This window comes from Leuresthes tenuis, unplaced genomic scaffold (assembly GCF_036924035.1).
Source record: "Leuresthes tenuis unplaced genomic scaffold, fLeuTen1.0.hap1 SCAF_17, whole genome shotgun sequence".
Taxonomy (NCBI): Eukaryota; Metazoa; Chordata; class Actinopteri; order Atheriniformes; family Atherinopsidae; genus Leuresthes; species Leuresthes tenuis.
This window is the reverse complement of record NW_027325371.1, coordinates 10057375-10074483: the sequence shown is the minus strand read 5'-3', so window position 1 is coordinate 10074483 and position 17109 is coordinate 10057375. Positions and strand designations below refer to the sequence as shown.

Genomic DNA, 17109 nt, shown 5'->3' with positions numbered 1-17109 from the left:
TATTTGTTTATGTAGTCAGATAGGGATTTTAATTATGTTCAAAGAATATGTGATCTCCAGGGGTCATTAGAGCAGCTACATGTGAAGGGTAAGAACGGCGTATTTGGTGGTAACTGTTGCAGTACAAATAAAAGTTTTTTTTATATCTAACCAAGACTGATGTCTAATCATACAACTGTAGTTTTGATTTCAAACCCTATCCAACTGATGTTACTTTTAAAGACAATGAGACAGTGACACTTTGCAGTATTATGTTGTGTTTCCATGTAGCATATAAAATGGAGTCAGTGTTGATGATGTTCACTTTGTAAAAAGAATATTTTAGACCCAATCATTATAGTCTTCTAACCCTTAACAAGTAATGTTGTCTAAACCAAATCGGAAGGTGACAAAAGTGTTTTAGTAAAGTGTTCTCAATCTCATGTCTTGCAAGGCCCATGGTCGAAAACAAAGCCCTTAATTGCTGCATCCAACCCCATTCCTTCTTCCTGATGAGGACCTTGTGGTTTCTTAATGGACTTGTAAGATGACTTGCAAATGACATATGCTCTGATGTGGGAACAATGCGACAAGTCAAATTTCTCTTCTGTTACTTCTGGGGAAGGTACACTACAGGACGCTGTTACGGGCCATATTGAAGGGCGTAAACAAATTACTTTCATGACCGTTTCAGTTGGAGGCTTTGCTGGACAAGAAGAATCCTGTCTTTTAAATCTTAGCTGTGGTTTTCTCATGTTACACTAACTTCCTCCCACAGTACAGATACATGCAAGTTAGTGTAAGTGATGAACTGACTGAAGCCATAACCACTGGTCATTCCCAGTGGTTATGTTTCTGTACCACAACATGCAGGAACATCTTTGTCATTAGTGATGAAAGCTTGTTCTTTCAAAGGTACAGACATAAGGGGAAAATAATGCAATCAATTTACAAGGTATACCTTATACACTAATATAGTGCATTTGGAGTGATATCTGCACCTTGATTGCTAAGTGTGGGGGTCTCAGACTGAATGTTCTCAGGTAATGAACTTCCTTGAAAAGTTTAACTTTCAACAAATGATGTGTCAAATATCTTTCATGATTTCTGTCACTCAGTTAAATAAACAATGTTTATCATTTTATCTAAACTGCATTAGCTCACCCTGTTACCTCTAAGCTCATACATTTATGCCTATTAAGGCAGGAGGTCTATGCACAATTAAAATCATCATGGCTCACTGAATCTTTCAAGTGATTTAGTTTCTCTCAAATTCCAAACATTACCAGTAAAAGGTTTGGCAACATATACATTACACTTAGATAGATGGTTAAAGAATATTTTTTATATCAAAATACTTTACTTTCACTAAATTTACAGTTTTTTCAGCCCACCACCATGTTCCCCTCAACGTATCATGTCTCATTGATTTCATCATTAATTCCCCTTTTTGAAAACAACTTTTCTGAAATGATTTATCTCCCCATCAAGCCCCTCTCCCAATGACTGTAATATTACTATCAGTCAGGAGTGTGATGTCCTTTCAAATATCAGATTTTATTTTTCTGTGTTCTTTTTTATTTTATTTTTATTTTTAAGAACTGATATTGTAAAACCTATTTGACTGCAGTTCGTTTGTACGCAGGGAGAGATGTGGAAGATGCAAAGCTTTTCATCCTTTATAATCTAAACAAGCTTATACCAGATTTCCCATGAGCTCCTAAATATGATTCAGTTGCACTCTTTAAAGGATAGGTTGCTATGAGTTACACTGTGTTACCAGGTTTTATTGTGGATATACTTTTTTTGACTGACAGATAGCAGAGGGATTATATCTTGAAGATCATGTATACATCTTCACAAGTTCAACAAAAGGATGCGTCCCCTTTGCCAAAACTATTCACAACACCAGAGACATTAGATCTCAGAGGTCTAGCTGTTTGTCTAGCTCAACCACCTCTGAGGTCCACAGTAAAGCTTTGACTGCATATCTTGGTGCAATACTTCGCTGACTTAATGTCCTAAATCATGGATCTAAGTTCTGATTTTATATCCAACAGAAGTGCAGCCAGTGAGCAGTGAGAAAGTGAAGTGACCAGTGAGGCGATTGTGAAATAAAAGCACAGAATAATTCCTCTCCATAAACTTAAATTACATTTCTGTCAGTTTCATCATTCTCTGTCGCTTTTATCAATCTTTCATCAAGTTTCCTTTTTTCCCTCTTTTTTCATCTTTTGGTTTCATGAAGAAAGTTACAGTCATAGAATTGATATTATTGTTCAAATCTGTTGTTGATGTGTAACAAAATGATCTGAATTCTCTTTGCAAACCAACAAATCCAGCAGAGCCAAATGTACATTTAGGCATCACAATATTTCATTTTCTTTCTTTTAACCTGAGTATAGAACAACAGTTTATTCTCTGCAGTTTTTAAAAAAAAATATTTTCTCTATTCTTTTGTGGCCTATGAAAAATGACAATCCATGGAAATGTTATAGACATTATCCACATTTTGTTTACATGTTAATGAGTTCTGTGCACGATAAGTTTCTACAAACAAATTACCTCACGTCGAATCAATAGTTGTTTTTGCTGTGTTATATTTTAAGGCCGGCCTTTGGTCCATTAAATGCTACGACACATGATGCAGCCTGGCCTTAATTTTTGCTCATTTCTCTTCTTTATACACTGCTTTAAGATTTTTACCACAACGCAAAAATAAGAGACACGCAGACTGCCCAATTTTATTTCAATGCAACATGAACTTACAGTCCAATTTGAAAAATTTGTAAGGATATCAAAAAAGAAAATTACGCTAAGTGAAATACTGCAGAGAGGAGGAACTGCAATATAAAGATGCCTTGAGTCTAATTTATTTTTGCCATACCTACTTATCCCCAAGGAGCTGTAACTAATTGCAGCAAACAGGCCGAAGTAAACTGAAGGACAAACCCACAGACTAACCAACACGTCCACAATGTAAGGGCACAGAGTTTTCTGGGATGAAAATGTTGAGTATAGTCCTCCCAAACAGGGGACATACTACCTGTGATGTTAGAGTGAAAGCCACTCAGCAGCTATCACTGGTGAATATTAGTTTTGTTTAACTAAATGACAGATAACCTCTTAATAGTAGTCAACATGGAAGTGAAGCTTGAATAGATATAATTGAGTGGTGACTATATACTCTGGGAATAGACTGAAGAAAATCTAAATGGCTCCTTTAAGATTAAACAATAGAATTATCAAAAACTGTTGTGTGTTTGTTTGCATGATAGGTTCAGAACATTAGCCAGTCAATGGAGGTGCTGGACCTGCGAACCTACAGAGATCTACAGTATGTAAGGAACACAGAGAGCCTAATGAAAGTGGTCGATGGAAAACTGAAGGTGGCCACTGAAAATCCCCGCAGCCTCAATCCAAAGGGCTTTCAGGTAATTGGCCGTGTGTCAGCTCCTGTACACTGGACTCTGTAAACTAATTCTCAAGTGAATGCAGATACTGTTGAAGTGAAATTGATTGCTAAACTTTAGCAGATGTAAAGCAATTTATTTTGCTCTTCACACACAATAAAATTTAGTAGGACCCAATAAACATTGATACACAAATTCTATTGCAGTACTATATCTTGAGTTATTGGGTCACGCACTGAGGTAGGCTAATCTAAGTAAATTCCATTCCCTTGAATTATTAAAAGCAGCAAGAAGAAATGTGTTTTTATTTCTGTATTACTCTCTGCACCCAGCTTCTGTTGCTACTTCATATACTTAACATTCTGGCGTCTGCTCTTAGCAGGCACATATATTCACATTTATCTCTACCTTATCTCTATAGAAGCGAAGGCTTAGCTGCCATTATCAGTGGGCCTTTTTGTCTTCCTGTCAGCAAGCTGTCTTGCCCGGGCTTTCTCCACATTTCTCACACTCTTACAGATATGAGATGGGCCATAAAATTCTTTGATTAAAAGATGCCCTGATAAATGCTAAGTGTGCATTTCCACTGGATCCATGTCTCAGCAACAAGACAAGCATGAATGGCTGTGTTTGGCTTTCAGTCCGTTTTATGAAAGCCATGCCAATGAGGGAAATGAAGATGTCTTTGAAATTAGTCACTTCATCAGTAAAACTTGAGATTGCTCAAATATGCAGTGTGGGAAGTATTACATTACTGCCTATGTCTGAATGAAAATACAATATTTCTATTCTTTAAAAAAAGCTGAATTTGACCAGAGCAGGTTGGCTGATAAATGTGCGCTGCTTAAAGCTGCCAATGGCAGAATGTGGGAGATTAACGAGAGCAAATTTTTGCTGCTTGAAAAAGTGAATATTAGATTTATGATGCGGCGCCATGGGGCAGAGAGCTGCTCCATCACCAGATTTACGATAAACTCTAACAAGGAGGAAACAGCCCCTCCTGTGGCAGCACTTTATTGATACACCGATTTCTCACTTGAGCCATCTAGCTTCCTCTCATTCAGCCTGCCTTCCATCATGTGTCCTGCACTCCTGCCGTAGGACAAATTTCCCATCAGGAACTGCATGGTTTTTAATTTAAGCAAATTTTCCAGAAGACAGTGAAAAGATTTGACCACACTGAAAGCATTATCTTAAATTAAGGGTTTCCAGTTCATACAGTTACTTGTAAATGAGAATAGACATATGTATTCATATGATAAATATACTGCTACTCAAAAGGACAAGTGGGTAGAAGCTTGATCATTGCAGTGACTTAGGAAAATGTTTTTAAATGTAAAATGCATTAATATTTGACGTTTAAGTGATAAGTAAAGAAAAATAAAGATATCTGATAAAGTGAAAATGTCAGCAATGCACCCATGAAATCTCATCAGAGGTGATGTGTGAATGGGGTAAATCTCAAATAAAGTAAGTGAATGGAAAAATGTTATCCTGAGCTCCTGACTGAGATATGTGCTAGCTGTTGAAGATTGAATGAAAAGATCCTCATTTGTGCAATCTTCTTTACTAACAGCTGACAACTGCTTTCCTCATTTTTCACCACTTCTCCATTTCCCCTTTTCTGCAATAGGAGTTGAAAGACAAGGTGACCCAGTTGCTTCCCTTGCTGCCAGTGTTGGAACAATACAAGGCTGATGCTAAGATGATCCTGCGACTTCGCGAAGAAGTCAGGAATCTATCCTTGGTGCTTATGGCCATTCAAGAGGAGATGGGGGCCTACGACTACGAGGAGCTGCGCCAGAGAGTCCTGCTACTGGAGACCAGGCTCCACTCATGCATGCAGAAATTAGGTATTGAAAATGTTCAAATGGCTCTGTGTAGGCAGCTTAGATTGAAACTCTTTAGCAAACAACATTATGTCATTTAAGAGATTAAATGTCGCTTGCGTTCAAAATTCTGTCTGTCCACATTTTCAATTTGCTCAAAGCTGAAATGATTTGCATGATAGGATAAAAAAGAAAAAAATTCTCAAGAGGCTTAATGAATAATTTATTATGTTCTAATGTAATGTTATAGCTTAAACTGATGAATTTACACATATATTATAAAGTGATGACTTAACAAAAGAAGACTGCAGATAGAATTTCATCTTCAGCTCAGAATTGTTTGTTATTGCAGATAAAGAGCAAATTCTTCGGTTCTTTCTGTAGAACAGATTAACCAAAGCCATCCTGCAAGGATTTGTTTTCCTACTGCATGAACTCAGTTAGTTACAGAGGAGGACATTCTGTGAAACCCACAGTGTCTGACATACAAATATACAGATAAAAGATGTACATGTCCAGACATCTTTTGTTTGTTTCTCCAGATGAGACAGTTGCTGTATCCACTCTAATTTTAGCTATAAGTGATAATTTTACGCATAGACATGGTTAAAATTACATCCATTGTCAGATTGTGTTTGTCAAATCACAATGCCATTATATAATCAAGACTTTATCAGAGGAAAGAACAAGCATGGATATGGCTTCACAATAAATGTGGGTTAACATGTAGTCACTGGACAGCAATAGTCCGATAATTGACCTTAATCTAAAAAAAGGCCATTTTTCCATTGTGAAGTGTACATGTTAGTGGCGGATCTTTGGTTTTTCAAAGTCGTGGACCATAAAGGGGTCACGCTTAAAGTACTCGTCCAGCAGTAATGCATATCTATATTTCAGCAGCAATTCATTATTTGTTGTTGACTATAGCTTGAGATTTGAGCAAATATCTACATTCAAATAGATTAGAAAAATAGGTCTTTGTTTAAGCACTAGTGTACTTTAAAAATAAAGAAATACAATAGAAGGAACACACCACCCTTTTGCCGCTACTAGTCCATATCAAAAATATCTACATAGATATTTTTACTGTATTACTTCCTCTTCTTATTTTCTATGATTAATAAATATAACTATAACTATTGTAAGACGTGTTTAAAGTAATTTTATTATTCTATTCTTCAATAAAGTAGCAAGCCACGAGTCACTGGAAAGAGGCACTATAGGGACCAATTACATTTCAGCAGGGGCCAGCGCCCTTCTGGTACCATCCGTGCTTCTGCCTATGGTACATGAGTTGCAGTTCAATTTATATTCTGGTTTACATGTTACAGAGCATACTCTGAATAATGATGGACTTCCACATTACATTCTCTGCATCATTAAAAACTCAGAGCAGTAAACTACTTGGGTCTCTCCCTTTTTTTTCTTTTTTTAACCACAGTCATTCTGTTCCGCTGAGCCAGTGTTGCCAGATCTTGTGACAGAAACAAGCATCACTATCTATAAAAACAAGTAACAGTGTTTTAAAAACAAGCCTGAATTCGCTATTAATGAGCAGATTGGGCAACTCTTGGAGCTTGGAGCAGGCATTGTAAACAGTACTGTGTGTTGCAAGATATCTGGTAGGATGTTATATTGCAAAGGTTTGTATATTCATACATAATGCAAGTATGTTTGGTATACTTTATAGAGTCTAATCTAATTATTGCTTACTCAGAATATGACCTTAATCGGGTTCAGAAAATGTTATTTACATGGCGGCGTCTTATTCAGAATAAAATCTTGTTGACTGGTATAATATCAGCATAATGTTGTGTATGTAAACAGAGCCACTGTGTACCAGAGAGGGCTGATAGCAAGGAGAAAGCTTATGAAACATGAACTCGTCTAGTTACACAACAGCTACTTTTGGAAGAATCTAGAAACAATGATAAAGACCCTCAGTAATTCACAGCTGACAATGAAAAGAGTATGGTTAAACAAAATGCTTATTTACACATTTGCTTTTATGAAACATTTGATAAAATTAGAAATATATCATAGTCTCTTCTGCTTCTTTGTGCCTCAGGCTGCGGAAAGCTCACTGGTGTCAGTAATCCCATCACAGTACGTGCATCAGGTTCAAGGTTTGGCTCCTGGATGACGGACACCATGATACCCAGCTCAGACAACAGAGTGAGTCTCTCAATCTTACCCTCCCCGTTTTGAAGCTCAAGAAGCACAGAGGATAAACAAAGTCAACTGAACTTTTATCAACTGCTCAATGAAAAAGAATATTCCTCACAGCGGTGCTGTCATGGTATGTTAATGACTGATTGACTGCTTTGCCTGAGTAGGACTTCTTGTGAGCTCTAAAAGGAGGGACTACAAAGCTTAGTGAATGATAGATTGCATCTCTCTTCCTCCTCTCTGTCTTCCTCTATCATTACAAACTTCAGCTGATAAATCACTTCATCATCAGCGGATAAATGGATGGGTTCTTTGGCCGAAAGTTTTCTCAATTACCTGGATAATTACCGGGAGTGTTCTGAGATGCTCTGGACTCAGGCAAAATAGTAATGGTTGATTGAAATGGCTAATGATTACAGATGTCATGCAGGTATACATGGGTTGGAAAGATGGGAAGAAGAATACTCAAAGGAGGAAATAAAGAGAAAATAATACTGACATATGAGATAGAAGAGGAGGGGATTCTTAGGAGAAAATAAAAGCTGAAGCTCAAGTTTAAGAGGAGAGATGAGTTTGACCTTTCTCCTGACTACAATAAATCATAACAGGACAAACAGCTATTGCGAGCAGTAAAAGGTCAATTCCTGTGACTAAATGCACTGATCTTTGTCTTTAATCACCAGAATTGCTGAGATCATGTTAGACTCTTTAGATCAGTCTCACACTGCTTTAATAGGCAGATACATCAACATCTGCGGCAATCATCATAATCATATTTGAACATTTTTGCTCAGGAGCCAAACAGACGGGAGGGAGAAATTTTGTCTAACTGTGCCAGAACTTTAGCCTGGCTCAGCTCCTGCCTCCTGCGCAGCTTGAAGGACTGATTTAGCAAACATAGGGGAAACCATGCTTAATGCTCCACAACCCCACCCCCTGATCCCATAACAATTCTTTCCCCTCACGGCAATTGAAAAGTGCCTATTCTACACCGAAGAATTAGACAAGAAAAGGACAAGAGAAAAAGATTGTTGGAAGATAATCAGACAGAGAACATTATTTTAGCAAAGCTCTTATTGATATGTTAAGAACAAAATAAATATCTAATCTAGGTGCAGTTTAATTGAATGAATTAAAAGCAGAGCTGTGCTTCAGTGGAAGCACTGAGGGAATGAGATGGGAGATGCAACTGGAGAGGTGCAATGTCAGGAGAGAGATCCGCTGAGAGTGCTTGAGGAAAAAGACAGAGTCGCTAAATGGATTGATTTTCTGTAAATGTGGACTGGAAAGGGCAGGGAGCACGAGCAGTGGTTGCCTGCAAAGCACAAGCAACATGTTCATCCACATGCATCAATAGTTCTGCACACACATTTGTGTATGCACAACTGTAAATTGGGCAAACACTCAATCTCAAACAAGTAGATTCACCACACACACTCATCAATTTCACTTTGCTTTTGGGAGTTCTGCCGGTGATGATAAAACATAATCACAAATGGTGTTCATGCAGACAGTTGTGTCAGGTGCAACACAACATTAATCTCCTGCTCGCTTCACATCTTTTCATTAGGTGCTTTAGTTTGACCTCTCTTTTCTGGAGGGATTCATTTTTGTTCTTTTTTTTTTGACAGGTGTGGTCTATGGATGGTTACTTCAAGGGGAGACGTGTCCTGGAATACCGCACGATGAATGATTTCATGAAGGGCCAGAACTTTGTGCAACACTTGCTTCCACACCCATGGGCAGGCACCGGCCACGTGGTCTACAATGGCTCATTGTATTACAATAAGTACCAGAGCAACATTATCATCAAGTACCACTTCCGTTCTCGAAGCGTGCTGGTGCAGCGCAGTCTGAGCGGGGCCGGCTATAACAACACATTCCCCTACTCCTGGGGTGGCTCCTCTGACATCGACCTGATGGCTGACGAGAACGGCCTTTGGGCTGTTTACACCACCATACCCAATGCTGGGAACATTGTCATCAGCCGCCTGGAGCCCCAGAGTCTGGAGGTGCTCCAGACCTGGGACACTGGCTTTCCTAAGCGCAGTGCTGGGGAGTCTTTTATGATCTGCGGCACACTTTATGTTACCAACTCCCACCTAGCTGGTGCCAAGATCTACTTTGCCTACTACACCAACACATCAACCTATGAATACACAGACATCCCATTCCACAATCAGTACTCCCACATCTCAATGATGGACTATAACCCCAGGGAGAGGGTCTTATACACCTGGAACAACGGACACCAGGTGCTCTATAATGTCACACTCTTCCAGGTTATTAAGACTTCTGGGGACTGAGGGCCTAAAAAAACGACCCACTCAAATAATGCTGTGATCATTGTTCAGGAGGGACAAAGGAGCTGGGTGGAGGTGGGTACATGATTTAGGAGGTGTGGGTTGGGGGCTTTAATGTGTGGGCATAGGCTTGGATTTTTTTTAAAGAATTACAATCTTCATAGAGTGCTATTATTCACATTCTCAAAATAGACTCTGATAGCAGGGTCGGTAAAGAAATAAAGACTGGGCGGTTCTTTTTTTTTTTCTTGATGTGATGAGTAAGCATGGTTCTTTTTATTTGTGATGACAAATAAACATCCTCTTTACCATTTATGATGTTGAATTTTCATTGTTTCTCTGTGAACAAACAAGACTTAATATCTAAATGACAAAAAGAGATAAAATATTAATTTTGTAACCATCACTGTTGTGGTTTTTCTATTTCCTCTAAAAATGAAGCGAAGTGGGTATCAATGATATGATCTGCTAGATTAATCATATGAGAGACACAAAAAGAACAACAATAATAATGATGATGATGATGAAAATAATTAAATGTTTTTATAGATAAATAGACGCTATTTTTAAGCTTCCTAACTAAAAACCCTAAACGTGGATAATCTTAAATGCTATCATTTCAAAATTATTCTAATTGTGGAATGATTATTTTCATTAGACAAGTACTGAGTGGCTTTAAGTTCTACAGTCAAATCATAACACAATATGATGTGTTATCACAACTGTAGGTGACAGAATGTGAATGCTGACAAGATAATCTCTAGTGCTGCATTACTCCATATCTTTGAAAACATTCCACCCGTTTAACAAAGCCAGCTCAGAGGCTTCTTTGCATTCCTGGCAATAAAACTGCTGGCTTTTATGAACACAAATGTGTTAAATTTAACAGCAACAGCCATCTCTTTCATTTAAGTTTACCATGGTGATTGAGAGGGAAAGCAAAACATCTGGTAAAAGGCATAGGTGTTGGCGTAAAGGTTTCACAAAGAACACAAGGGATAAAAGAAATGTAAAAGGTATTTACAGTTGAGCAGAGAAATAACACATCACTGTTAGTGTTGCTTGTCAAGCTCCAATCTACTTTAATCTTGTTAGTTGCACTGTTTTTTCCCTCGAGCTCTCTGCAGAAAATGGTTTAACCCTTTGATGTTCCTCACTAAGAAGAAAGCAAAGAATAGATATTGCTTTGCATTTCATTTTCCTTGGGGCAATAATTAGAACAATAAATGTTTTTAAGAAATGGTTGAGCTATCACTTCATGATAGAATTATCAAAAACATCAAACCATTTTTACAAGCCCATACTTAAACCAAGTGGCACAGGTGACTCAGGCAGGTTTATCTACACATATTTTTAATGACATACAGTATAGTCACTAAAATGTGCTCTACCAAACAGAAGAGCACATATCAAAATCTCAAACTGCACACTTTTTACTGTGTATTGCTCATTTTTACTACTGAAAATATTCCTGTGTGCCATTATTTTACTCCTTTTATGTTTAAGGTCTGTAAGGATGCATCCATTATTTGCAGTGGACTCTGAAGATGTCAAATGAGATAGGAGGTCCCATTTATTTGTCCTTTGTAACCATGGTGATCCTATTCATCCTAAATGACCTTTCTGTCAACAAGGACTACAGGAGAGAACCTCTATGAGTGCATACACTGCAGTGGCTGACATTTAAGGCACAATACAAAACAAAATTATACAATACCAGATAAAAATAGTGTTGTGTAATCTACATAGTGAAAGGGGACATAATGTGGTTGTGGTATTGAAATAACTGTGTAGCAAATGCAGGTATTGAGGGAACTGGTCAATAAACAAACTCAGAAATGATGTATGAATGTTTAATATGCTTCCACTGTAAAATCAAGTCCACAGCTCTATATTTTCCTACTGCTAAAATAGAAAATAAAAAAGATTGGACTTCAACAGCTGCTGAGGGAAAGCTAAGAGTAAAGCGTATGTGCACGCATTTCTAAAACAGTGTAACGAGACGTGCTTAACAGACTTTTTTGGGTTTTTTGGTAAGACTAAAGGTTACAGTTTCACCAGCACAAAAAGGTATAAAATGCTCTGCATGACTGGCTAAGGCAATGACTGTATAAAAGGGTAGTACACTTTCCAGCCAACAAACCATTCTCCTTAACTAGCAGCAGTGAAAGAAGAGCTGACTGCACACAGATAATGCAATCTCTGCTATCACACAAATTGAGATTGGAAAAAGTCATTCATCTGAAAAACAGAACATATACCTGTTCACAGCAAGGACCTTCTTTTGTAAGACATGCAGCTAACTGCTCCCACAGCTGACACTAAGGAGACTACAAACACCTTTAGTTACAATAAAGAAGTTTTTATATTTATTCTGTCAGCTTACTTATGAAACACTGCTTTTTCATTTTCAATTTATTTTCCTCACACGGTGTCATATTTCTAAGCTCAATGAGAAATGAAAAGGTCTTACGGTATCAGTAAGTGTTGAAGATTGATATCTGAAGCTATCTTTTAGCAATTGTTGTCTGCATTCAAACATTGCTTTTGTAAGTTCCATTCACTGTGCTAAAAGATGTTCAGACCAGTGGGTAGTAGCCAATGTAGTAATAACAAAGATTAAAGATTGTTGTGTGATGAATAGTTACACATCATTACAATAACCCAGTTAGAGTATTGTATCACTGTATTTGTGTCAGAGCAGATTGCCTCCAGCTCAGACCAACTCGTCAGAACACAGCCATAGCTGTTCAGTAACAGTGCTTACGTGTCCTGTGTGCTCCAGCTTGAGAGTAAGACAAAAACTGGACTGAAAGCAATGGTAATGACTCCAAAGACCTAGAATAATACTGACAAAAAAATGCCATCATTGTGTATTTGTAAAATTTGGACAAAGTGCAGTTTCCTTTAAACACGTCAGAGTCATTTTGTGTCCATGCTGTAAAGCCTCTGCAGCATTAATGTGTTTGTTTCAGTTTTTCATCGTACACGTTTTCCTCCTTTTATTCATCTCTCTCTTATTGTCTGCACCTTTAGCTTGCTCTGTAATGATCAAGTTTATGTTTTTTTTCCAATTTCTCAAAAGCAGTGTGATCTGGACTAAAATTTGTTCAAACTAATTTGGTGTCTGTTTCCATCTGTATGAGTGCAACATTTGGTTTGAGCTTTAAACATATCCAAAGCTTCCTGGTTTTAACGTTTCATCATGAGAGATCTGCATCCCAAAAATGACTTGAGAGAGTTAGATGAAATTCTACATTTCTTCAGGAAATTTCAATTTGTCAGTCTGTTTTAATTTCACAAGCAAGTGCATATATGAGGTTTGGAATTGTGGTGGAGTCAATAAAACATGACCAACAAGTCAAAAAGTGGTAACAGTTCAAAGCTCACAGTTATCTTGCTACACATCACCTGCAGAAATGGAGTACGATCAAATCTAGTGGGACAATTCTGATCAGAGGGAAGAAGTGTGAGAAACACAGGAATTCAGTGTGTTGTTTAAATTTGGACATTTTTGTCTCTTTGATCTTTCTTTTGAGGAATATAAACCTGCCTATCGTATCTTAAGAGCCAAGTAAAGAAAACATGACAAAACAAGAAAGCTGATCAGCTGTAACTTACCATTAGCAACAGTGAAGCTAACTCTGCAGCCGTCTGTCACCCTGATGTCTATCTGTGCTTTCTCCAGCAGTAAAATCCAATCTGATATTTATTCTTGTCCCATGTTTTGCTTGTACACATTATCTCTGCGACCACACTTTCACCAGTAGCATTATTTTGGGTCTACAGCTGCATCTGCCATTGTTGTTTTTTGTTTATTTGGACAACTACAACAATATAATTCATTTACTGTAATAAATTAGCCAAAAATTGGGAGTAGGAGTTTGCAAGGGATCATATAACCCCTGTTTATTTATGGTCTTAAAAAGAGGTCATGGACCAGTATTCCTCACAAGGTAGCACCAATGTCTCAGTATTCAAAATGGTTCGTGTTCTTATCTACTCACTGAAGCTTTACATGGAACCGTAAAGCAAAACGGTGTACTGATGGCAAGAAACTAAAGTCATGCAATGTGGTCTTCAAACACCAGGGCAGTTTCACACGCGAGAATATGTCTTTTAATTTGAAAACTAATTATGGCATTACAAACAAATGGTTTTAATAGTTAAAAAACTAGTTCAGACAACAATGTAGCTGTAAGTTAGGAACTACGGTGTTTGTCATGCATGAGAAAACAATGGCCTCGCGTCCACATACATGGACATCCCATTTTTGGTTAAATTACCACAGTAGTTCGTTCTTTTTTCATAATTTTTCTCTAAAACTACATCATGTCATAAGATGCTGCTTAGTTGTCATACTTAAGAGGTCCCAATAAGCCCAAAAAGCAAAGAGAAATAAAAAATTTATATCAAACAAGAGCTCGGGTCTTAAGAGGTTTTAAAGGACCCTCAACAATTACTTCAGATTATTCGCAGAATGGGTTAATAGATACTTTGCTAGAACATTTCTTTAATACAAAACCGTAAAGATCCTTATGTAAAACAAAAGAAACAACTTTAAGATAAAGTTTTCTGTGAAAATGAATGACCGCGTATTGAACAAAAGAGATTTTTCAGTATAAACAGCCGTCATTAATGCAGAGCAGAAATCCAAAGAGAACAACTTACTACACAGTGGCTTTGCCAATTTGATTTACTTAAAGTGGTCATGAGCATGCATTTTTAGGTGGACTTGAACAGATTGAGTGCAGGTGGCAGCAGAGAACTGCTTTGATAGAGTGCATAGGTTGATTCATAGGCAGAAGCAGAAATGCAGACACCAACTCAAGAATTAAGTAAACCCAGTTCCTACTTTAGATATGCCTCCATCCTCTGGAAGAGTTTGTTTTGATGGAAACACGATCTTTTGTGTGAATGGAACTGATACTGAGACATATATAAGATACAATAAACTTTATTGTCATTGCATCAGGAACGAAACCTCTTTGGTAGCGCATTGAGGCATTAGTAACAATATACCTAGGATACAACAAGCATCGACACAATGTACATATAGCACAAAACAAACAGTAAGAAAATCTATATAATTAAACAGCAGACTACATTCCTATGTCCTTATACAGTGGTTACAATTACCTTTTCATTGGAAAATTCACAAATGTTTGTTATCTTGATATATGTTCTCATATATGTCTCTTTTTCCATCATTTTCCTAATTAATAGTGCCTTTAGCACTCTTTTGAAACCAAACATCCTCTCCACCAGACTCACAATATTTTGATCCTTCCTGCAGAGCTGAAAATACAACATATCCCAACACATTGAATTCGGCATGAGGAAACCATTGTTTTGCCAAGCAATGGCACTGGTAACATTGCTTGTAAATGTAAGTGTTGAATTCAATTATTTTTCAACACCTCAAATTTCTGTATGACTTTATGTGCTTTACTTTTTTCTCTTTGGATTGTTTGTCCTTATTGTGTAACAGCTGTTTGGTGGGGGGAGGTGATGGCGGCATTTCCTGCACCATAGCCTGCAGAACACGTATAGGCTCTCTAAATGGGGCAAATTAAATCCCCACTCAGATGGGCTGTTCCAACATAAAGTGTGTTGCAACCCTTTGGTCAAATCTGGTCCTATATAGCATTTGCCAGAATTGCCAGACTGCCAGTCCAAAACTTCTGATATTACTTCTGTGTTGTATTATGTCTGGCCTCAGCAGAACAAGCTAAAGGACTAAAGTCAGACCAACACAACCAAGCGTTTTTTCTTCATATTTCTGAGACTGGCTCCAAGTACCAGTGACACTCTGTTACATGTAGAGGTGCAACTACAAAGGACCAATGTAGAGGGTTTGCAGAACCATGTTCAACCTTCAACTTATTTTGCACTTCTGCACCTGTTCTACTCGTTAATGTCAGATTTGGCACATCATTTCGCCATCAATTCTTTCTGAAACTTGAATGTTGTTCTTCATTTGTTTGTCGCTTTGGATAGAAGTGTCTAAATTACTAAATTTGAATGTTATGCTCTGCTTATAAAGAGCCTCAGTGTTAAATACATATCAAATATACAGAACTATGTAACTTCAAATTCCTTCCTTTGTATCTCCTTCTACAACATCCAAATGTTAACAAGACTTTAATTGTACCTACTAAAAGTTTATGCCATTTCAATATTTTAGTACTGCTTGCAATGGTTTATTTTGTTAGTGTAGAGAATTTCTGGCCTAACGCCCAAGATGATTGTGATTACCTTTAAAGAAATTCAAACAAGCCAAGACGTTTTATTCCCTGACTGAATGTGAAGGCAAAACAGCCAAACCATTTTCCACCATTGTCACAGTGTTGTGGAGATTGGTCTGACTTTGCAGACTACTCTGACAAATACCTTTCTAACTATATTTAATGTGACTCTTTATAAAATACTTACCAACTTGAACTATTTTGTGAAAGCAGAATATGTTTATAGTGTATTTAGAGTCTAGGCTCTGACTTTGTTGCTCCCTGAGCATATCCAACTCTTAAGTAGGGATTATGGTGCCTCACAGCCCAGAAGCTATTATAATTGCAAAGTATCATACACAAATGAGTGACTTGATATTTTCTCCCATTTTAACACAGGTTAAATACAGCTTAACCTACTTAAACTGAAATTACCTCAATGCATCATAAGCTTTTAAATATGTACTTTTTATAAACTAGCTTTTACACAAGGCATCAATTGTAATCAAGTAGAGGATTTTTGGGGGCATTGTTAGCATGCGATGTTTGCAGGTTAAGATTTCATCTTTGAACGGCATGATACAGGTTTTTATTAAAAGAGCTTCTTTTCTCAGACAGGGTGTACCAAATACCCCAACGATACACAACTCAGTATTAGAAGTAAGGGGAAGAATTACAAGCAGCAATGAAATGTAAGCAATGTTAAGTGAAAAATTTAGAGATAAGATAAGTGAAGGGCTCTGAGGGAGACAGACAAGCGTGGCAGACAAAGTGAAACCCAGACTTGGTGTGAAAACTGTCAGAGGGGTCCTTTAGGTTGTATGTCACTGAAACAAGATGCGGTTCTCTTCACCACAAAATCATAAGAGATGAGAGGGGTTCCCAGAAGAGATAGCACCTTTTTTTGTTTATAGATGATTGGCAAAAGAGGGGAATCCATTTCACAGATCTGCAGTGGTCTGTGACTAAAACACAAAACTCAATGCAATAAGATTAAAGGGCCAAATCAAAAGCCATCTCTTCATTGCTTCCAGTATCTCACTCTGTTGTGGTGGATCACAGAGGTATAGTTGCACCAAAAGTAAGCCATATATATATCCATGTAACATATTGTTCTTTTACTTTTTGTTTTTAATGAGAGATATGCAAGAATTTTTTAATGATAAGCCCAATAACATATGACAAAAAC

At 37.5% G+C, this 17109-nt stretch overlaps 1 protein-coding gene across 2 annotated transcripts in view; it reads left to right on the top strand.

Moving 5' to 3' along the window:
• olfm2a (olfactomedin 2a) overlaps positions 1-10008 on the top strand; it is a 45907-nt gene extending 35899 nt beyond the window's left edge. For both annotated transcript variants that reach the window (XM_072368590.1, XM_072368589.1), the window contains exons 3-6: positions 3258-3413; positions 5026-5245; positions 7290-7396; positions 9022-10008. In XM_072368590.1, the coding sequence (XP_072224691.1) occupies positions 3258-3413; positions 5026-5245; positions 7290-7396; positions 9022-9696 (1158 nt within the window). In that variant the 3' untranslated portion in view covers positions 9697-10008. The remainder of the gene's footprint in view (positions 1-3257; positions 3414-5025; positions 5246-7289; positions 7397-9021) is intronic.
• Positions 10009-17109: the final 7101 nt, after the last annotated feature.